The sequence below is a fragment of the Polyodon spathula genome, chromosome 8 (genome assembly GCF_017654505.1).
Source record: "Polyodon spathula isolate WHYD16114869_AA chromosome 8, ASM1765450v1, whole genome shotgun sequence".
NCBI lineage: Eukaryota > Metazoa > Chordata > Actinopteri > Acipenseriformes > Polyodontidae > Polyodon > Polyodon spathula.
The window spans coordinates 19,974,826-19,999,123 of record NC_054541.1 but is presented as its reverse complement, the minus strand read 5'-3'; the positions used below and the strand labels follow the sequence as shown (position 1 = coordinate 19,999,123).

The 24,298-nt window shown below is 40.5% G+C and overlaps 1 protein-coding gene across 1 annotated transcript in view; it reads right to left on the bottom strand.

Annotated features, from left to right (window-relative positions):
• Positions 1-8,380, bottom strand: part of LOC121319099 (cytosolic carboxypeptidase 3-like) — a 31,579-nt gene extending 23,199 nt beyond the window's left edge. The window contains exons 1-5 of the mRNA XM_041256291.1: positions 8,365-8,380; positions 7,756-7,908; positions 3,691-3,876; positions 1,042-1,152; positions 166-316 (exon numbers count right to left, since the gene is read on the bottom strand). Of these exons, the coding sequence (XP_041112225.1) occupies positions 166-316; positions 1,042-1,152; positions 3,691-3,876; positions 7,756-7,908; positions 8,365-8,380 (617 nt within the window). The remainder of the gene's footprint in view (positions 1-165; positions 317-1,041; positions 1,153-3,690; positions 3,877-7,755; positions 7,909-8,364) is intronic.
• Positions 8,381-24,298: the final 15,918 nt, after the last annotated feature.

Here is a 24,298-nt window from a genome sequence, read left to right as displayed (position 1 = left end):
TTGAATATGTTAATGTTGGATTGTCAAACTTGATATGTTTTTCTATATATTTTAATTTTGAAGGGGCCAATAAAGCAATTTCTGTTGTTATTCTATTGGGGTACTACCATAATTACAAAAAAGTATAGTAAAACATTGACTGTCCAAAACGGAGTGCTAACTTACACTTTGAGTGCTGTGTGCAGGTTCCCACTCTCAAATCTGGCCTCAAACTGGAGAGTGGAGTCTCCAGGACCTACGATCGGGACTGCTGCTGGCTTCAGGGGTCCCCGGCTTCCCCCAGCACGTGAGCAGATGAAAAAAGGCTCCATATCAGCTGAGGAGAGTGTGAGGCATAGAAATTTAATCTGAGACACATAGGGTATTACTAGAAAATACGGATAGTTTTTTGGCAGCAATGAGCCAAAGGCTTCATAATAAATAGCAATAAGTTATTGCTATTATGCCAATAGCAAGGATCAGTAAAAATAGCAAGTTCTTTCTTAAAAAATAAAAAATAAAAAAATACATAGGAAAAGTTGATCCCAGAACAATGTCCAGATTATTAAAGGACACCAATGAAATCAGCAGAAACATGGCTTGGCAATCCATTCTGTAAACCCACTGCTCACTGTGTGAAATGGTCGCTGGGGTTGACTTTGTTCATCCATTTAGGATTTTAATCTCCCTTAATCCTTCCATTTTCGCTGCTAAATAAATTCAGTTGCCTCAAACTGTCTTTATATCACGTACATTTTAGACCCAAGATTAGTCTAGTTTCTCTTCTCTGAACTCTTGGAGCTGTAGATATAATCTCCCTTGATTTATACTGCACTTTTTACTATACCTGTATAACCAAGTATATTTATTTGCCTTCCAACATTGCCTAAAAGGTGTTTTTCCCGGTTGACCTTTTCTAGTTTAGTAGAATAAACTGGATTCTGTTCAACTGGATGTTTAGTTCAGTTTAGTTTTTTTCCTGAGAATTCTATGGTACATTTACTGTGGAATGATTAAAGAGCATAAAGAAAAAGGGACAAGTATATTTAAAAAGGTCCTTACCTCCATCTGCCATGTACACCAGAGTGGCCTCCCTTGGCACGGTCTCTTGCAGGGGCACTTTCTTCAGACTGCAGGGGTAATATATGGGCTCTGGGCTGCATGGTGCCCACTCTAAGAGTTAGATAATATTTGGTGTATATATGTTACAGTAAAAGTCTGAACATTGGCAAATCTCAAGATTTACTGGTAAATGTTGACATTTACCAAGTTAAGCTGTAAATGTCCAAAACAAACATGATGACACTTTACTTCAGACATTTACCTGTAAATGTCAAGAATAACCAAGTGCCTTTCCCAATAAGCTTTCGGTAAATGTCCGAAAAGCAATGTATTTCTTCATAATTCAAACATTTACCACCTTACTTGACAGTTACCAGTAAAACTTAAAACAATTTAACAGATTCTGACTTTCTGTAACATATATACTATATTATTTCATTTTAAAAGTAAAGTAGCGTCAAATTATATTTTCAAAGTTTTTTTTTTTTTTATTTTCATTTTACCTTTCATAATTTTTCATCTCATTATGAATGGCTGAACTGCAATTTTTAATAATAACATGCTTAATATCAGAATAAACTATTCTGTTCTAGATCAGCTTGTCTCTTTATAGAAGTGCCAGTGCCACATATACTGTATGTACACTACATATTTAGAATATTGGTGCTGTAGGATGCAAGTTGATATCCACTCCAAGAACGGTCAGAGTGTCTTTGACACAGTGGTCTTATATGCCTCTCCGAGTGTAAATCAGCTTGTATAATGCACAGCACCCTTTACAATACAATACAACTTGCATTCATATAGCGCTCTTCATCCAAAGCATTCCAGGGGGCCTTACGAAATACCCCAAAAAATTAAATAAAACCAATGGCCAAGCAATCCAGCTCAAAAACAAGCTAACTCAAACATTTAAAATTGATTCAAAAGTGTCAACTGTTCCAGCATTTCTGATATGATTTGGGATAGAGTTGCAAAGCCAGGAAGCATAATTACTAAAGGCCCTTGCCCCGCCTGAGTTCAGCTGACTTCTAGGAGCAACCAGAAGGTCAGCATTTGCTGATCTCAGGGTACGGCTAGGGGCATACAGTATCAGCAGTTACTGCAAATATGAAGGCCCTAAGCCATGAAGGGCCTTATAAGTAGTAAGAAGAATTTTAAATTCAAATCAATCCTGAACTTAACAGGGAGCCAAGGCAGTGATTTAAGAATAAGAGTGATATGTTGTGAATGGTGAGAAGCGAGTTAACACTCTGGCTGCAGCATTTTGAACCAGTTGGAGCTGAAACAGTTTAGAATTAGGAAAGAAGGAATCATTACAATAATCTAGCCAAAAAAAAAACAAAAGGCAAGAACCAACATCTCAGCATCTTTATCGGATAGAATGCATCTCAATTTGGCAATTTTCCTTAAATATAACTGAGTTAATGTGTCCGAACACAGTTCTGGATTCATTAGTGATTCCAAAATTATTCACAGTATTAGATGAAGTCAAAAGATTCCCATCAAAGGATATTTCAGAACGAGGTGATTAGCTAAATTGTGCCTAGCACCTCTGTCTTATTATGATTTATTTTTAGACAATTTTCAGCACAGAAACCACCATCTCCAATTTAGAAGGAAAATAACAATTTGAGTATCATCTGTATAACAATGAAATCCAAGGTGTATTTGTTAATACATAGAGACACTGAAGAGCAGGGGACCAAGCATTGAGCCCTATGGAGCTCCACACTTCACGTCACCGGTCTCAGAAGAGTACTGACCCAGAGAGACAAACTGGCGTTGATGTAATACATAGGAGCGAAACCACTCCAAAGCAATACCTGTTTTTCCAATATAAATCTATCCAATAAGATCACATGATCCACAGTGTCAAAAGCAACAGAAAGATCAAGCAATACTAGAACAGAGGAGGTCATTACAGATCTTCAATAAGGCTGTTTCAGTGCTTTGTCCTGAGCAAAAACAAGACTGAAACTTTTCCAATAGCCCATTTCTACAAAAATGATCTTGAAGTGGAGTAGCCACAACTTTAAGCACCTTAGCTAGACTTAGAAATAGGCCTGTTATTTCCAAGATCATGTGGGGAAAAGTTATGTTTGTTCAGAAGTGGGTTTACCTCTGCCAGTGTTAAAGTAAGGGGGACCCCTTCCAGATATCAGAGAGGAATTAACAATATGAGTTACAATAGGACCCAAAACAGAGAGACATTCTTTCATAAGCCAGGTAGGCCACAAATTTAAACTACAGGTCTTAAGTTTAATTATCACAGCCTTAACCTCTGCCTCAGTTATTACTCAATTCCTTGAAACTAGCAGTAGTATTATGGAAACAATCTGGAGATGGATGAACGGCAGCAATAGCAGCAGAGGGCAATTGGGCTCTAAACACTTCAATTCGTAAATATCACAAATAACTGTCTGATAATTAAACACTATAGCTAATTTTAACATAATGTTCATCAGACACCTGCCCTCTGAATCACAAACTATCTGATACAAAGATATTTCATTTTGGCGTATCACATCAATATCAGGGTTCATAACATAAATAGATATCTGACCTACTGAAATGTATTCTGTTTCCCAAAGATTTACACAGGATCATCCCTCCCCCTCTTATGTTTTCCTTATAAAATAAACTCACCAATGTGATGGATTTTATCTGGGATGACCTCACACTCGTGGGGCCAGCGTGGTATGTTTTGAGGTCCCCATCCTGTCATTCCATAAAGATTCCGGGGTTCCCTTAGTCGAGGGACTGCCTTTCCTGACTGGATATCAAACACCACCTGTGTAGTTCTGGGCAGCGATGATAGGGCAATGTGCCAATCTGTGAGACATAGGACAGCAGTGATACAATAGAAGGTATTATTTACTTAATTTACTGATTCAACAGATTTGTCTTTGTGCTTTTAAACCAGAAATAAAAACCAAAAGAATGTTAGTTCTGGTTGCGTTTTGTGATGTTTTCATTTCTAAGTAGTTTTACGACTTTGATTGCTAGGTTGTTATTTATTTTTAGTTTTTTTAACAGAAGCATCTCCAAGAGCATAATGTAAATGGAGTGAAGTAAATTGAAATGTGACAAAGATCATTAATAGCGCAAGAAGTTAAATCAATGTAGCAGAAAGTCACATGACCTCAGTCATTTTGACGGTTTGAGGCTTTCAAATTGAAATTACTGTGCATGTCTGAAAGTTATGCAGTTGTCCTTTTATGACTTTTTCTAAATAGATGTATTAAATACTCTTGACAGCGTTTGAAAGGCAGGATCATGAAAATAAGGAAGTGTAACAGAAAGCAAAAGGATCTGAGCTGCAAATCTCCATCTCGACCCAAGAGGTACTAGCACGTCTGTACCGAGACGGGCCGGCTTGGAGAGAGGGGCAGCCACGTTAGTGTAGGGCGGAATGACCAGAATGACGTTTCGTCCTGTCAACATAACATGCCAAGGTCTGCTCTGGGCAGAGTGTAAGGAGTTGCAGTTCCCTGACAGACTAGAACAGAGGTGAAAGGAAGCATCCAATTCTACAGATTGGTTGACATGGAATGCCGAGATTTGTATTCGGCAAAAGGCAGAATTGGTATGGAGCATAACTATTCTCCAGGCCTCTGTAAATATTAAGCAGGCTTTCTCTATGAAGAATGCTTGCATCTTGCTCACCCGCTTGCGGAGATGACAGCAAGCAAACAGTCGCTTGAGTGATAAATATTTCAGCTTAGCTGAATGCATGGGCTCAAATGGAGGCTTCAAGAGTGCATTTGGCACCACGTCTAACTCCAGAGAGGAACCGTCCTTCGTAAGCGGCCGAAGCCACGGAACCCCTTTCAAAAATTTCCCCGCCAGGAACCTGAGTTCCTGTAGAGTCAATTTTGACATGGCAAGCTGAATGGCTGTCAGATAGACCTTTAATGTAGAGGGGGATTTCCTCTCATCAAACAGGCCTTTCAAAAACTGTAGTATTATTGCCATGGGACCATGTCCGAAAGAAAATCCACTTATACCTATACTTGGAACGTGTGGACGCTGCTCTAGCATTATGTAAGTTGTCAATTACCCAATTGGACAGACCCAGATGGCTCAAATGCAGTCGTTCAGGGGCCAGACCCACAGCTACAGGCTCGATGAGTCGGAATGCCATTAAGGTCCCCCGTGCCTGACTAAGCAAGTCACAGCAATTGGGTACTGCATCAGGGTTTAAAACCAGACCCTACCAGGCCAGTAAGGGACTACTAGGAGCAGCTTGCTTTCCAGTGTCCTGTCAGCAAAATTAGCAAAAGACACTCAACAGCTGCGGTCTTTAACTGCTCCCTGTGTATGCGTTGTGGACGTTTGCAAAACTGCACTGGCCCTCTGGATCAGTGGCATAAACTCTGCCAAGAGAGCGCTTAACCACAGGGGATGTTCTGTCTAACTGACTGACAGGAATGCCAGCTCCTGTTCATCCACCTCCTCAGGCAGCGAGGGAGAGCTTGTCATCCTGCAGCCAACCTGCACTGCACTGCGCTAAATGCTCAAGCAGTAATTCTGCGAGCACCGTTCCTTGGGAAGCTGCAGCCCAGAGCCTCTCCATTCGCTCTGAGTCCGCCGATCACTTGGAAGACTGTGAAGATGTGGGCTGTTTTCCAGGTTTCGTCGTTCGCTCTCCCTTGGCACACAGCCATGGGGTTAGGATGCAGTCACCTCTAAGAGAAGGTTATGGGGAAGAGCGCTGTGCAGGATTTAGGGACGCAGAGTGCTCTGTAGAGCTGTGGGAGAGATGTTTCTACAGCGTGTGCTTGGAAAATGCGCATAAAACTCTCAAAAAACTGTGGTTCACCTTTGCGTGCTCTGGCCACAGGCAGGAAAAGCATCTGCCATGCTTGTCTTTTAATAGGCAGACTGGCCTTGCAGGTCTTGCAGGGATAAAACCCAGGAATTATGCAGGTAGCAATGCAGTGTATAGTAATACTGTACAAGTGCTTCCTCAGCTGCTTAAAGTACAGTAACGTGCCATTCAAGACCTGAAAAAGACCGGCTTGGTACCTGGGGATGTAAGCTATTGTCAGTAGCAGGTCGGAACCGGGACGGTACCTGGTCGGTTCGGTACTGTAGTCTGTATGGTACAGTATGGTACAGTACCGGTGAGGTGGAGTACGGTACCGGTGCGATAACCTCAGTCCCGGTTTGGTACTGGGAACAGAGCAGGTCAGTAACTACTACACCACATTTACTGCAGGTAGAACTGTACAGGGATGCCCAGCTGTACACACTACTGGCAAAGCCACTCAGACAGTGCTCACACAAGACTGACTGTTAGAATGAACTAACTTTATTAGAACCTGTTCCGTACGATACGATACAAGCAGTACAGAACAGTATCGACGGTATGATTTATTTGGCACTATACCGGTGAGGTAACCTTGGTCCAGGTTCGGTACGGATGGTACCAGGTTGGGAACAGAGTTGGTCAGTGATCTCGGTACTGGAAGGGTATGGGTCCACTCGGGTAGCAACGTACAAGGATGCTCACCTGTGCAAGCTACTGGCAAAACCACTCAGTCAGTACCCACAAGAGACTGAGGAAAGCCTGCATGTTAGTAAACTAACAGCCCTTGTAATAAACCCTTGCAGCTCTCACTACACATGTCACAGCATGCAATACAGACAACCCTGCGCAAAGTTTCTGTGAAAACAGAAAAATATAATGAGAAAAGAAAATATTTCTCACATTACAATAATACAATTACTTAATTATACAAAATGTCATATAATTTTGTCAGAAGTCAAAATGATAATAAAAATAACTCCAGCCGGAGAGCACAAAGTCAGTCGACTTATGTTGCTTGATCCCTGGGAAGGGGCAACTGAAGCCTCCAGCTTCACGCGGAGCACAACAGACTGTACTGCACAAATATGTGTAATTAGTAAAACTAATATAGCAATTATTTGTAATAGCACTTAATTGTGTAAAACACAATAATGTGAAAATGTATAACAGCAAAAGTAACGAGTACTTATTTGAATAGGTTCTCCTGTCAGGTCAGTTCTTGAAAGGAAAAATGACACCTGTGTGTGCAGTCCTTTATACACTCGGGGGCGGGTATGACTGCATCACAAAGGCTCGGCAGAGCAGCTTTGTTATATCTTATTTAGTTTCGGGGTCTTAACAGGTTAATACCAATACGGTAATGGTTACATTTCGTACTTGAAAGGGAACTAATTTGAACATTAAATACTTAGTATTAGTATTACCACATGTAACACCATTTACTGTTTTATAGTATAGAGTTTACACCCTGGATTGTATTTTACTCCCCTTTGAACTATTACAGATAATTAAGTCCCAAAGAAATAAACTTCTCAATTTTGTGAAACGGTAATAAATCAGTGAGATTGAAAATATGAACTGGGCACTTCAAATTGTGTTGACATATTTACATAAAAGGCGGAATGACTATATATAGGCTCCCCTTAAGCGTATGCTTAATTATAAATACCTAATTTATTAATTAATCACAAAAAAACTAAATTTATCCAATAAGAAACATATACAGATGAACATTTACAAATGAGAGGAAGCCATTTGGCCCATCTAGGTTTATCCGGTTCCTAGTAGTTGATTGATCTCAGAATGCCCACATGATTCTGCCTCAACAACATGACAAGGTAATCCATTCCATACCCTCACCACTCCCTGTGTGAAGAAGCGTTTTAATACGCCCCCACCTTCACTCCCCCTTCTGTGACATGGTGCAATCAACTCATCTTCAAAGTCCTCATCTCCAATGTCTTCTTCCTCTTCTTCTGATATGGCCTCATCCTCGGAGGAGAAAGAGTAGAGAGAAAAACCCTTCCTGGCCAGCGGTTCCTTATCAGGGCCTGCAGAGAGAAAAAAACAAACAGAAAAGCTGCGGTTACACAAGAAAATTTACTGGTATTGTAATCTTAAGAATACAAAGTGCATCCATTTACAAATGTGAAGAGAATCTCTAAATGCTATTCACAAATTGCTTGTTATATAAAGCAGTCAGGTAATAGCTTTCTATTTAGAACGTAAAAGTTACAAACATGAAGAGGTTATTCAGCCCCTCAACACTTGTCAAGTTTTAAGCTTCTGATTGATCCAAGAACTTTGTCTAGTTAACTCTTAACCCTTTAGGGACTGTGACTGTGTAAACACGATCATACTGAAGTGTCATTCTGGGCCCATCACTGGGTAAACATGATAAAAAACGCACTTAATTTCTTTAACCACCATACATTGTACTACAGCTTATTACAGGGAGGGAAAACATTTTTAAAAGTCAAAGCACAGTATCTGCGGACATGTTTCACCCTGTTTGGGGCTCATGAGGGGCTCTATATTAAAAAAAAAATATATATATATATACACACACACACACCTCATTATATCACCCCTCGCTATACTGAGGATTCGTTTATATCATGGTCCTGGAGTTGGCTCCCCATTTTTACTGTCTAACTGCATATGCCTTAGCTGCAATATACACAGGCACTTAGAATTACTGTTCGTTTTATTTCGTACTGCACATCACAAACAACAATATACAAAACAATTAAAAATAAAGCATTAATATCGTACTGTTATCATATGCACACGTATTGCACAATAACAAAAAACTAATTAAATATCTACTTGCTGAAACGGTTTTTAATTTAGCCAACAAGGTGGTGTTCACGTGTGGCAGCAATGCACCAGCAAAAGTCACAAGGCAGTGACGTCAGCTCCCTAGCAATAAGCCCCCTATGTTGTTGTGGCAATGGGTTCTTTCAATGCAGCGGGTTTGTGCATTTGAGAAAAGAGAGGAAGACTCGTGAAATTAATTGAAGACTGAAGTTGATGAGAAGCAATTACCCTCTGCAGTACAAATTAAAACAGTGTGCTGCTTTTTATACAAAAAATGAGAAAAAGCAGGTTGCGCAGAGGATTTATACTGGACCCTGACACACCCGATAAAATGACAGAGTGGTTGTACAGTATTTATTTGTTAGCCTATTTGTTTTTCTGTGGATCTCTATGTATATCACGGCCCTCGATATTTATAGCGGATTTATACTGGACCCCGACACCCGCTATATATCAAGTAGGTGGTGTATATAAAAAAAATATATAACACATAGATGAAGCTGTGTCATTCTTGAGACCATTACTTTCAATTCAAACACAAAATGTCTCGTTTTCAGTCACTCAACAACGCCCAGAGTACAGAAATGTTCATTCATAAGCAACAAAATGAGGATATGTTAAAAAAACAAAATGATGTAAAGCTGGTACATTCGTAACTCAGAGCATCACAAGGGTATCCATGTACTATAAAAAAATAATAGATGGGCCTCTTTAGTGAGTTACTGTAAAACAATTCCATTCGTGTTTCTGTGGCAGTTTATATTACACGACCTTAGGTCTCGTCATTTATGATGACACAGAAACCCTAGATGAAATTATTTTCCTGTAACTCACTGAAGCCCATCTGTTATATATTACTATATTAATATATATATATATATATATATATATATATATATATATATATATATATATATATATATATATATATATATATATATATATATATATAATATATATATATATATATATATATACATAATATATGATATATATATATATATAAGCTCAGGTGCAACCATTTCCCTTCAGAATTCACACAATAAGTTAAATGGAGTCCATCTGTGTGCAATATAAGTGGTTCATATCATGTATTTCAGATTAAATACATCTGTCTCTCTAAAGTCCCACAGTTGGGTAGTGAATTCAAAGCAAAGATACTACCATGAAGACCAAGGCGCTTTCAAAACAACTCTGGGATAAAGTTGTGTAAAGGCACAGATCAGGAGAGGGGTATAAAAAGATTTCAAAGGCATTGAATATCCGTTGCAGCACAGTGAAGTCGATCATTAAGAAGTGGAAGGTATACAGCACCACCCAGAATCTGCTCAGAGCAGGCCGTCCTCCCAAACTGAGCAGCCAGGTAAGAATGGCATTGGTCAGAGAAGCCACCAAGAGGCCAATGACAACTCTGAAAGATCTACAGTGTTCCGTGGCAGAGATGGGAGAAACTGTCCATGTGTATAAATGAAGTACTCCACAAATATGGCCTGTATGGAAGAGTTGCAAGAAGGAAGTCATTTCTGAAAAAAAGTCCATGTAAAATCCTGCTTGGAATTTGCAAAAAGGCATGCGGGAGACCCCGAAAAGATGTGGCAAAAGATTCTGTGGGCCGATGAAACAAAAATTGAACTATTTGGCCTAAATGCAAAGTGTTATGCCTGGCGCAAACCCAACATAGCACCTCACCCAGGTAACACCATCCCTACTGTGAAGCCTGGTGGTGGCAGCATCATGTTATGGGGATGCTTTTCATCAGCAGGGACTTGGAAACTTGTCAGGGTAGAGGGCAAAATGGATGGAGGAGAATACAGGCAAATCCTTGAGGAAAACCTGCTTCAGTCTGCAAGACCTAAGACTGGAACGGAGATTCATCTTTCAGCAAGACAATGACCCCAAGCACACAGCCAAAACGACACTGGAGTGGCTTAAAAACAAGAAAGTGAATGTCCTAGAGTGGCCCAGTCAAAGCCCGGGAATCTGATTGAGAATCTGTGGCAAGACTTGAAGATCCCCATCCAACTTGACAGAGCCTGAACAATTTTGCCAAGAAGAATGGATGAATATTGCACTATCCAGATTTGTAAACCTGGTAGACATTTGTGGGAACTTCTGCAACAGTGTTGGGAAGAACTTTCCGAACAATATTTGATTTTCATTGTAGAAAGAATGCCACGAGTGTGTTCGGCTGTTATATCTGCAAAAGGTGGCTGCTTTGAGTCAAAAATTTAGATTACATTTTGTTAAACAAAACAATTCCATGATTTCTTTTTTATCTCCAATTGTTTATTTGTTCTATGCTTTAATTTCAGAGTACATTGAGACATTAAACTGTGTAAATTTCAATAAAAAAACTGGAAAAATGGAGGTGTCTTAAAACTTTTGACCGGTAGTGTGTGTGTGTGTGTGTGTGTGTGTGTGTGTGTGGTATATATATATGTGTATATGTATATATATATATATATATATATATATATATATATATACACACATATATATATATATACACACACACACACACACATTGTGTTGGCTATATATACAAGATAGGACAACAACTCATAGACATATATTTGTCGAAACTATATATATAACACAAGGACAACAACTCAGGTAAGACAACCATTAAATGAATTTATCGAAATGCTAGAAGTATCAGAAACTAAATTTTAGAACTTGAAGCTACTGCTCCCTCCCCCAAATGAGAAGCAGAGGCCTCCTTTTATGTCAGGTGGCTGGGCGCTGATTGATCGTTAATTAACCTAATCTACTAATCAACCCCAGCCTCCTGAACATAATAAACCCAGGCAGGTAGGGGAAATTAACCCCATCCCTGCCAATTTAAAAAGGGCAAAGCTTTGCTCTGCCACACATCTCCCCCCATGTACAACGTACACCGGCCGCAATCGGCCAACTCCCCCCTCCCCCCAAGAGTCCAATTATGTCCCTTGGGTGGGCTGTTATGATGGGTGGTGGTGGGCGGGGCTGATGTCGGAGCCCCCAAGCCTTCTTTGGTTGAGGGGGCCCCAGATCTCCAAGGTAGTGCGGCGACGGCGGCCCGGCGGACCCTCGGCAACCCTAGAAAACAAAAAGGAGACATTAGCAGTCCCAAGCAATGCGGCGCAGCAGGCAACCCCAGGCGATGCGAAGCAGCAGGCAACCCCAGGCGATGCGAATGTGTCATCCCTGAGCGGAGCAGGCGTGGCATCCCTGGGAGGTGCAAGGCAGGCATCCTTGGGCGGTGCAAGGCAGGCATCCTTGGGCCATAGCTCCCCCCCTCTGGGCTCAGAGCGGCGGCTCCTCCCCTCTCTGGCTCTGGGAGCGACAGCAGCTCCTCCCCCCTCTCTGGCTCTGGGAGCGACGGCAGCTCCTCCCCCCTCTCTGGCTCTGGGAGCGACGGCAGCTCCTCCCCCCTCTCTGGCTCCCGGGAAGGCGGCTCACCCCTCTCTGGCTCTGGGGACGGCAGCTCCTCCTCCCTCTCTGGCTCCCGGGAAGGCGGCTCACCCCTCCCTGGCTCCCGGGAAGGCAGCTCACCCCTCTTTATTGGAGTGACCAGGGCATCTCCCATGTCTACCGCCAGGTAATTAACCACCATGAGGGCAAACTCTGGGAAGGACGCTGGGTGCTGTTCGTCCCACTGTTCTCCCCATCTTGACGCCACAGCGTGTTGATAACTATGGGGAGATCGTGGACGAGGTCTGCCTCAGGGTGCATCAACCAGTCCCAGATCTCCTGGGACGGTGGTGAAGGTGGTGGTGCTGGAGGTAGTGGGGTGGCCCCTGATGCCCAGGGTGAATACTGCACCTCTTCCTGGGCCTGGTTGTAGGGGCATCCTGCCCAGTTGTGCGTGCACCAGGAACACCAAGGGAAGAGGTTGGCCGGGTCCTCCAGCGCTGGCTGCAGCAGCTTACATTTCTTCAGCTGCTGCTTGTCCTGCCTTTGCCGCTGTCTGCTCTTCTTTCCCATTTAAAAAAAAAAATAATCCCAAAAATTAAAAAAAAAAAAAATAATAATAATACTGCTCCGAGCCTGGCACCAAATGTGGCAGGCTGGCAAGTGGATAGAGGCCCAGAGACAGACTGCAGTTCAAAAAAATATATACTTTTATTATAAATAGATACAAAAATAAAAGGGAACAAGGGCCAAAACAAAGGAATTGAAAAAAAGAAAGACAAAAAGCAAAATGTACAAAATAAAAGGTTTCCAGGCTGGGCAATGCCTTCACTGGATTTAGAAAATTGAAAAATCACACCCAAACAAAACCAACCTGCTTCCTCAGTTCCCTCCCCCAAATGAGAAGCAGAGGCCTCCTTTTATGTCAGATGGCTGGGTGCTGATTGATCGTTAATTAACCTAATCAACTAATCAACCCCGGCCACCTGAACATAATAAACCCAGGCAGGTAGGGGAAATTAACCCCATCCCTGCCAATTTAAAAAGGGCAGAGCTTTGCTCTGCCACAGGCATAATAACAGGAGCATGCTATAGACCACCAGATTCAGGCAGTGAGCAAAATAATCTGTTACATAATGACATTAGAAATGTGTGTAGCAAAGGAGAAGCCATACTAATGGGGGATTTCAACTTCCCCCATATAAAATGGGAAAACCCGGTGGGTAGCACGATGGATGAAATTGAAATGGTGGAAATGACAAATGACTGCTTCCTAACACAATTTGTCAAGGCACCGACTAGAGGGGAGGCATGCCTTGATTTAGTCTTTTCAAATAACGAAGACAGAATAACTAAAACAGAGGTCAGAGAACCACTAGCAAACTCAGACCACAACATGGTTGCATTTGAAGTGTTTTTTAAAACCCCAAAAGTAATGACTAAAGCTAAGGTTTACAATTTTAGAAAAGCAAACTATGTACAGTGGCTTGCGAAAGTATTGAACCCCCTTGGCATTTTTCCTATTTTGTTGCCTTACAATCTGGAATTAAAATGGATTTTTTAGGGGTTTGTATCATTTGATTTACACAACATGCCTACCACTTTGAAGATGCAAAATATTTTTTATTGTGAAACAAACAAGAAATAAGGCAAAAAAACAGAAAACTTGAGCGTGCATAAGTATTCACCCCCCAGACATAGCGTTTTCCTTGATGGCCAAAAAGCTCAATTTTAGTCTCATCTGACCAGAGTACCTTCTTCCGTATGTTTGGGGAGTCTCCCACATGCCTTTTGGTGAACACCAAACGTGTTTGCTTATTTTTTTCTTTAAGCAATGGCTTTTTTCTGGCCACTCTTCCGTAAAGCCCAGCTCTGTGGAGTGTACGGCTTAAAGTGGTCCTATGGACAGATACTCCAATCTCCGCTGTGGAGCTTTGCAGCTCCTTCAGGGTTATCTTTGGTCTCTTTGTTGCCTCTCTGATTAATGCCCTCCTTGCCTGGTTCGTGAGTTTTGGTGGGCAGCCCTCTCTTGCCAGGTTTGTTGTGGTGCCATATTCTTTCCATTTTTTAATAATGGCTTTAATGGTGCTCCGTGGGATGTTCAAAGTTTCGGATATTTTTTTATAACCCAACCTTGATCTGTACTTCTCTACAACTTTGTCCCTGACCTGTTTGGACAGCTCCTTGCTCTTCATTGTGCCACTTGTTTGGTGGTGCCCCTTGCTTACTGGTGTTGCAGACTCTGGGGCCTTTCAGAACAGGTGTATATATACTGAGATCATGTGACAGATCATGTGACACTTAGACACACAGGTGGACTTTACTTAACTTATTATGTGACTTCTGAAGGTAATTGGTTGCACCAGATCTTATTTAGAGGCTTAATAGCAAAGGGGGTGAATACATATGCACGCACCACTTTTCCGTTATTTATTTTTCAGAATTTTTTTAAACAAGTTATTTTTTTCATTTCACTTCACCAATTTGGACTATTTTGTGTATGTCCATTACATGAAATCCAAATAAAAATCAATTTTAATTCCAGGTTGTAAGGCAACAAAATAGGAAAAATGCCAAGGGTGGGGGGGGGGGGGGGGTCAATACTTTTGCAAGCCAGAGCCTAACAGAAGTAGATTGGAGTAAAATAGAGAAAACACCCACAGAAAAAGGAAGGTTGTTCTTCAAAAATGTAGTACTTGAGGCGCAAAACAATTACATCCCTAAAGTAGACAAATCTAAATGTAAAACTAAATTGCCAAAATGGTTTAATAGATCAATTAAAAAAAATATTCAGAGAAAAAAGGCACTTTAGAGCATTAAAAAGGGACCAAAAAGAAAGTACACAGAAAGAGTACACGGAACTGCAAACGCAAGTCAAAAAGGAAGTTAGAAAGGCCAAGAGAGAAACAGAAATGAACATTGCTAAGGGGGCTAAAACCAATTCCAAAATGTTTTTCCAATATTACAACAGCAAGAGAACATTCAAAGAGGAGGTTACATGTCTAAGAGATACAAATGGCAAAATCATAGATGAAGAAAAAAAAATAGCAAATATATTAAATGATTACTTTTCACAAGTTTTTACAAAGGAAGATACTGACAACATGCCCCACACGTCATCCAGTTCCTATCCAGTTTTAAATAACTTTAGCATAACCGAGGCAGAAGTGTTAAAGGGACTAGGAGCTCTTAAAATGAACAAATCCCCTGGGCCGGATGAGATCCTCCCAGTAGTACTCAAAGAAATGAAAGAAGTAATTTACAAACCGCTAACCAAGATCACGCAGCAGTCTCTTGACACAGGAGTGGTACCGACAGACTGGAAAATTGCAAACGTAATACCGATCCACAAAAAGGGAAACAAAACTGAACCAGGTAACTACAGACCAGTAAGCCTGACTTCTATTATATGCAAACTTATGGAAACTATAATAAGATCCAAAATGGAAAATTACCTATATGGTAACAGGGTCCTGGGAGACAGTCAACATGGTTTTAGGAAAGGGAGATCATGTCTAACTAACTTGCTTGATTTTTTTGAGGATGCAACATCGATAATGGATAATTGCAAAGTATATGACATGGTTTATTTAGATTTCCAGAAAGCTTCTGACAAAGTCCCGCACAAAAGATTAATTCTCAAACTGAACGCTGTAGGGATTCAAGGAAACACATGTACATGGATTAGGGAGTGGTTAACATGTAGAAAATAGAAAGTATTGATTAGAGGAAAAACCTCAGAATGGAGTGTGGTAACCAGTGGTGTACCACAGGGATCAGTATTAGGTCCTCTGCTATTCCTAATCTACATTAATGATTTAGATTCTGGTATAGTAAGCAAACTTGTTAAATTTGCAGACGACACAAAAATAGGAGGAGTGGCAAACACTGTTGCAGCAGCAAAGGTCATTCAAAATGATCTAGACAAGATTCAGAACTGGGCAGACACATGGCAAATGACATTTAATAGAGAAAAGTGTAAGGTACTGAACGCAGGAAATAAAAATGTACATTATAAATATCATCCTTCAACCCCACTGCTTTTGAATTCAAAGCAATCTCAACAGAGGCACTATGACGGAGTACACATTACCTCTATGTGTATTATGTGTTTGTGTTGTATTGTTATTATTTTAATGTACTGCTTTGTGTTTAAACATTGTTTTATTGTTTCACAGATTCAGTTAAAATGCCCCAGCCAGCTAAAATTGGGAGAATGCGTGGTCATCAGCTGGTGATTATTGACAAATTGGCTGTCAACCACGCATATGAGAAATCCCGTGCAGAATGTGGTCGAGGGATAAACTAGGTAATGGATAGCCAGTTAATCCCTCGACCAAAAACCAGCAGCTTTTGCTGATCGAGATTGTGTGTTCAGAGGTGGAATGTGAGTGAAAGAGAACTGAAAGACAAGAATAACAATTACCACTCGTGCTGGCATTAAACCAGCATGATACTTGTTTGTTTTGTCTTGTTGGGTTATTGTCTGTTTTGTTTTGGCCATCATTTCATTGATGTGCATCATGATGTATGTCTGCATTCGGTAACTCTGTGTTAACTATTTATGTATTTGGATTAAGTACATGTTTTCTTGCATATCTGTCTCTGACCTCTGAATTTGTTTTTCATACTCATGACTGATATAAAGGTGTTGTCAGAATGTGAGAGTGCTTAATTCTCCCAAAAAAACTGGTTAGTTGCCTTGATCACTTGCGTAGAAAGAAAATACATATAGCCATGCTATAGGAATCTCATCTTAACCCTTTGAGGTCCTATGTTGGACCAGATCCAACATTAAAATTTTTCCTTTCCGGTCTGATGTCATTTCGTGGGATTTCAGGGTCCTTTTTGGGGTGGAGTGGGAGGGGAAATGGGAAACATAGAGAATGTTCTTCTGTACTGAACTGTTTTATTGTTCTTTATGTTCCAATAAAAATTTGATCACAGGGTTCGACTGGAGCATACCCATCCTGAAATGATATGTGATTTAGGGCTGAGTGCAAAAAATAAAGTTATGCATTTATTTATAATCCGGAGTGGAAAAAAAAAAAGTGTCTCCTGGGGCATGTACGCAGGGTAGACAATGGACATCAAGGTATCTGTCCTTCACCCCATCTACTTCAATACATATTACACTGGCATCAATCTTATACTGTAACATTGTTGAATCGTGCATGATTTAACAGTGCAAACAGCAAGCACAGAAAGCAAAAAAAAACCAAAAAGCAAGCAACCAAAAACCAAAACACGTCTTCTAAGAAATGCTCAAGTACGTGGGTGTGACACGGGGTGTGGGCGCAAACGCTAAAAGATGGGAAGGCATGGAATTTGTAGTCGCTGTGCCGCTCATGATTCATCTGGCAGTAGGAGCAGAAAGCCATACAACAGGCATTCAAAAAGAAAGCATAATGCAAAACACTGTAAAAACAAAGCTAACAAATAAAAGGGTGCTTTGGCATTCCGCTGAGACACATACACCTACCTGCTGGTTAGGGATCTGCAGCTGGCCAATCTCTGCTGCTTTTCCCCGCAACCAAACAGAGCAAATAGCAAGTTCCAAATGGTGCATCTGACTCTCCTGCAAACTTGCGCATGCATCCGAGAAGCCAGTGACGAGTTCCAACCATTTTAAACATCTCAGTAACTAAATCCAAAGAATGGTTTCATGAACAACTGATCTACTGAATTCCTGTTGGCCGGTGGTAAAACAGAAACAACAGATTTGAAGTCTCCTCTATCTGAGAATCTCATAAGCCACTTTACTTGTCATTTGTTTTGTTAATGTAATGCATGTCACACACTTCAGTGCAGTGACCCCTGCTAGGTGAAACGTGTTGTGTAGCTAGGCAATATATTCTGCTTAGAGTCATCAGTCGATACAGGGGTTCAGACATGAATTGAGGAGAAGTGGGTGTAAAAATGGGCAATATAAAAAATAAAATTGTGCTAACTGCATTTTGGCAAAAAGTGTCAACACTGTATGTTTTGTTTAATATCCTCACTGTGACTATACCTTGCCAGTTTCTCAAGTGTCTAAAGTAGATATAAAAGCTGTTTTTGTTAAGAGCGTTCTTGTATTCAATAACTTACCTGTAAAATACGCATAGTGTCGGAAGTGTTCTCTTAAAAGCTGCTCCTTAAAACAGAACAAAAATAGCATTAAATATGTGGACTAAAGAATTATTCATGTTTTATAAAGAAGTGTTACGTACTATGTTACTATTCTTATTATTATGCTGTTGTATCAGGATGCAGCAATTTAATGTGCACTTCTTTAATTGTTTAGTTTTTCATTGCCAATTTGACTTTGAAGTCCATTAAACCTGCAAATACAATGTAGATGGATTCCCTATGCAACAGATATTAGGGTCCCACATGAAACTTGAAACTCCCTTTTCTACATAACATTCACACAGAGTAAATCTACAGTGTGGTGGCAGTATAAATGCACTTCACCCGATTCCAGAACTAAACTATAAAAAAAAAAATCTTTGCTAATTTAACAAAAGCAGAAGGTAGGCTATGTGTTACTTGTAGCTAACCGTACTCTGCAGTTTTCTATGTAAATTAAAAATGTACGCATTTCTGTAAAGTGTAGGCAGTATATGTAAGGTACTGTATAGTATCATAACGTGTTACTGTGGCATCGGTACCTGTTTTGTGTATTAAGGCTACAGTAAAAGAACATGCGCAAAAACATTTTGTTTCGTGTTTTTATTTTTTTTAAGCATTGTACAGTATGTGCAATGCAGCAGCATGATTTGTTTTGTGTTACCAGTAGCCTTTAGGCCAAAGTAAAAAGACAGGGGGCTGGATTAGTCACCTGATTATACTAGTGATTTTAATTTGATTGATACTGTGCTGTACAGCAACAGCCAAAAGTTTTGCAACACCTAGAAATTTAGGATTGAGACATAATAATAATAATAATAAAAAACAATAGGAACATAATTCTGACTTTTATTTAACATCAGTAACCAAAGAAATTAAAAAGTGATTGCAAAATAGCAGTACAGGATTTCATGTTAGATTTCGAAATGTCACATTTTTTATTTGGTTAGGTTTTCGTTATTATATGGAAAACAACAAAGCGGTATGTAATTCAATAAGTTAAAGTAACATTATTCAGCAGGTTTCATTCGATTTATGAAGAAAAATTTTAATTCTATAGGGCAAAACTTTTGGCTATAGCTGTATGCCTAATTTGCGGATTTATATTTTTACATAATGTAATGTGTACGGAAAACACATTAATTTTATTTCAGTGCAACGTATAAATGTGTGTGCGTGTGTGACATCTTGATATTGCTATTAACCTGTCTCCAGACATGTCGCATAGCCATAACATGCCGGTGTCAACAGACAGTGTATGCCATTGACGTCTTAAGTAGGGGACACAGCTCATTTGCATACCTCTGACAATTGGATAGATACAATCTCTCAGTAACAATCGGTGATGGTAAATCACATCTAAACCCATTACTGGCCAGTAAAACAACCAGACAATAGTTTTATAAATCATGTGTTAAATACTGCCCAGTAATTTTTTTTTTGTTTTTGTTGGAAATTACCGCCATCTCTTATGGGTATGTATGTTTTACAGTATTTTAAGGCAGTACTTTATTAATATTCCATAAAAACAATATTGAAAAATTACTATTGTATCAATATTGTAAAAATTGTATCTGCCAAACACAACAGAGCTGTGCATGGTTTGGAGTTCTGCTCTGATGTCAATCGATTGTTCATGCTCGCTGACATGGACGTTGTTGTTATTGTACTAAATAGCAGACTGTATAAAAAGTTCTTAAAACTATTCACAAAATAAATTTAACACTGACCCTGTAATTATGCCTACGGCAGATGATCAACCTATAAGAACGTCTTAGACCTACACTACACTGAACTAATGTAATGAGGTTCCCACTCAAATCCACATATTGTATGTATTATTTAAATTTTTACTTTCAGTATGCCCCCCCCCCCCCCCATGCTAAGTTTTGTTTTAATATTGCTTACAGATTCTGATCCAAATCCACTTTTTCTGGAGGAGTCAGCTTGTCTTGTGTTCTTCTTCATAGCTTTTTATATTATCCTGCAGCAGTCCTTCTGAATCAAAAACACAAAAATCAACTACGGTATTTACTGTAGCATATATTAATGTAGTTATTCAAGTGTGCAGTGTATGTATGTTTTAAAGTAAGGTCTTATTTTTTTTTTACACTTTTGATAATGGCTGAATGCACCATAACAGAGATCATGCAGCAGTGGTGTATTTTTATTGATTCAACCCCAAGTCAGAGTGGTTAGTGCATAGCCCTACAAACTAACTGATGTATCTAACAGGTTATTAAGTTTACCATGGTAAATTTGCTTGGTAATTTGGTGGTTTTTCCATGCTTTTCCCATGGTTATACTATGCATTCTCCATAGTGTACCATGGTTAGCCATGTTTTTTAATATGCTTTACCATGCATCTCTGAGCTTTTCCATGCTTACCTACACTTTACCATGTTTTCGATTAATTACACGTTGCTTTTACTGTGGTAAACTTTTACACTGGTAGACGTCCTGTAAAACTGCACATTTGACTTTGTTTTCTGATCCCATCTTCTACCCATCCCCACACATTTATTTATCCAATCACCTCTCCTACAAATACAAGCTTTAATTGTCTCCACACACCAGATGCGATGCAATTTTTTAATTGGTGACCAGACACTTTCGCAGCGATATGACCACACACCAGAAATGACACAGAGGCTAAGCAACAGGTTTGAAAAAGTGAGGTTACTTACCGTAACCCTGGTTTCCTGAAAGAGAAGACGACCACCACTTACACTGGTATGGGATATTCCTGCCCTTCAGGTAGGTATTGCTGAGCTCTCTATACCAGAGCTGCCGAAAGGCCCCTTCCTGTGATGACACACCCGGTCCCACCTACCTAGGGAATATAACCGTCACTCACAAGAAGATCCTCCTTTTTTTCCATCGAACCCATGAGGGTGACCAAAGCAACCTTGTGGGTAGTGATTGTCTTCTATTTCAGGGAACCAGGGTTACGGTAAGTAACCTAACGTTCCCTTTCAATTCGAAGACGACCACCACTTACATTGGTATGGGATAACATATATCAAAGCCGTCACGAGGGAGAAGGAATGGCAGCACATGAGGAACGCACAACACTGCCTAATCCAGAGGTTAGTGGTGAGAACTTATACCCTGAAGGACCCTTATGCCTACAGAAGGCAAGGCAGGGTCTACCACATTAATACGATAAAACCTGGAGGAAATATGCAGCGCAGCCCAGCTAGCCGCAGTACAAATATCAGACATCTAGGCACCTTTTATAAAGGGTCCAAGATGTAGCCAACCCTTTAGTGGAGTGTGCGGCTATCCTACCAGGTAGGGGTAAGCCAGCATCATCATACACAGTCGAGACTGTGTCCACAATCCAGTGTGACAGACGTTGCTTAGAGAGGGTCTGTCCTAGGGTCCGTGTTCCGTGACATACAAAGAGCTGGTCAGATTGACGCAGAGCTCTTGTCCTATGCACGTAGCATCTCAATGCCCGTACCAGGCAGAGGAAATTGAATCTCTCATCTTCTGTAGAAGCAAATGGAGGGGGATGAAAAGACTCCAGTTCCACAGATTGGTTAATATGGAAGGCTGTAATCACCTTGGGGAGGAAAGCGGGATTGGTGCGCAGCGACACTCTACTGTCATCCTCCCAAATACGGATGCAGGAACTGTGTACAGGCAGCGCCTGCAGCTCACTGATCCACTTAGTGGAGGTGATAGCTAAGAGGAAGGCAGTCTTCATAGACAGATACTTCAGCTCTATGGAGTGTAAGGGCTCAAACAGGGCCTTTGTGAGAGTCTCAAGTACAATATTAAGGCTCCATTCGGGGAGAACAGTCCTCCTAGGAGGGCGTAACACACACACCTGGTCAGCAAGTACCATGTACCAAGGGAGGGGAACGCAGGGCCAAAGCCACGGTGGGCAAGTTTAAGCAGACAATAAACACAGTGAAATACAGTACACAGTTTGTTTGCAAGGCCCAACTCACCGAGGTGGCGGGCCTGTGCGGCCAGCAGGGTCTACTCGACTGCGGAGATACGGCAAGGCCTAGCCCCAAAGAGGACACATGTACTCTCAAGAAGAAAAGACAATCATTCGCGGATGACTGCATAGGCAGTCACTCACATATGACCGACAGATAAAGAGAGAGGCCTACCACGCAAGCACGAGGCCGCTGAAAGACAGAAAGGACTCTGGTCTTTTAAGTCGTTGATTCCAGGAAAGCGGTAAGCCAGCTTTCAGCATGAATACAAGGGAAACATAACAAGACTAAATTGAACTCGAGAAGCTCTTTCCTTATCCACACTCAGCTAAACACAGAGGTCTTACCTTACCGCCTTGAGAGGGAAAAAGAGAAGGATCTTCCCATGAATGATGATTTTATTCCTTCGGTAGGTGGGACCGGGTGCGTCATCACAGGAAGGTATACACAGCTCAGCAATACTTACCCAAAGGGCAGGAATATCACATTCCAATGTAAGTGGTGGTCGTCTTTGAATTGAAAGGGAACTGCCAGATCTATGCAAAAAAATTGCTATTGACAAAACTGTGATCAAGACTGGTACACATTTGTCAACATGATACTATAGTAATTATGAGTGTCTTCCGACGGTATTTCAACGCATCACAATAAATCATACATAACAGGCTTATCCAGTTCCTTCAAAATGGACTCCCATATATTGCCTTTCATAAGAACATAAGAACATAAGAACATAAGAAAGTTTACAAACGAGAGGAGGCCATTTGGCCCATCTTGCTCATTTGGTTGTTAGTAGCTTATTGATCACAGAATCTCATCAAGCAGCTTCTTGAAGGATCCCAGGGTGTCAGCTTCAACAACATTACTGGGGAGTTGATTCCAGACCCTCACAATTCTCTGTGTAAAAAAGTGCCTCCTATTTTCTGTTCTGAATGCCCCTTTGTCTAATCTCCATTTGTGACCCCTGGTCCTTGTTTCTTTTTTCAGGCTGAAAAAGTCCCTTGGGTCGACGCTGTCAATACCTTTTAGAATTCTGAATGCTTGAATTAGGTCGCCACGTAGTCTTCTTTGTTCAAGACTGAACAGATTCAATTCTTTTAGCCTGTCTGCATATGACATGCCTTTTAAGCCCGGAATAATTCTGGTCGCTCTTCTTTGCACTCTTTCTAGAGCAGCAATATCTTTTTTATAGCGAGGTGACCAGAACTGAACACAATATTCAAGATGAGGTCTTACTAGTGCATTGTACAGTTTTAACATTACTTCCCTTGATTTAAATTCAACACTTTTCACAATGTATCCGAGCATCTTGTTAGCCTTTTTTATAGCTTCCCCACATTGTCTAGATGAAGACATTTCTGAGTCAACAAAAACTCCTAGGTCTTTTTCATAGATTCCTTCCACAATTTCAGTATCTCCCATATGATATTTATAATGTACATTTTTATTTCCTGCATTCAGTACCTTACACTTTTCTCTATTAAATGTCATTTGCCATGTGTCTGCCCAGTTCTGAATCTTGTCTAGATCATTTTGAATGACCTTTGCTGCTGCAACAGTGTTTGCCACTCCTCCTATTTTTGTGTCGTCTGCAAATTTAACAAGTTTGCTTACTATACCAGAATCTAAATCATTAATGTAGATTAGGAATAGCAGAGGACCTAATACTGATCCCTGTGGTACACCACTGGTTACCACACTCCATTCTGAGGTTTTTCTGTTTTCTACATGTTAACCACTCCCTAATCCATGTACATGTGTTTCCTTGAATCCCTACAGCATTCAGTTTGAGAATTAATCTTTTGTGCGGGACTTTATCAAAAGCTTTCTGGAAATCTAAATAAACCATGTCATATACTTTGCAATTATCCATTATCGATGTTGCATCCTCAAAAAAATCAAGCAAGTTAGTTAGACACGATCTCCCTTTCCTAAAACCATGTTGACTGTCTCCCAGGACCCTGTTACCATATAGGTAATTTTCCATTTTGGATCTTATTATAGTTTCCATAAGTTTGCATATAATAGAAGTCAGGCTTACTGGTCTGTTGTTACCTGGTTCAGTTTTGTTTCCCTTTTTGTGGATCGGTATTACATTTGCAATTTTCCAGTCTGTCGGTACCACTCCTGTGTCAAGAGACTGCTGCATGATCTTGGTTAGTGG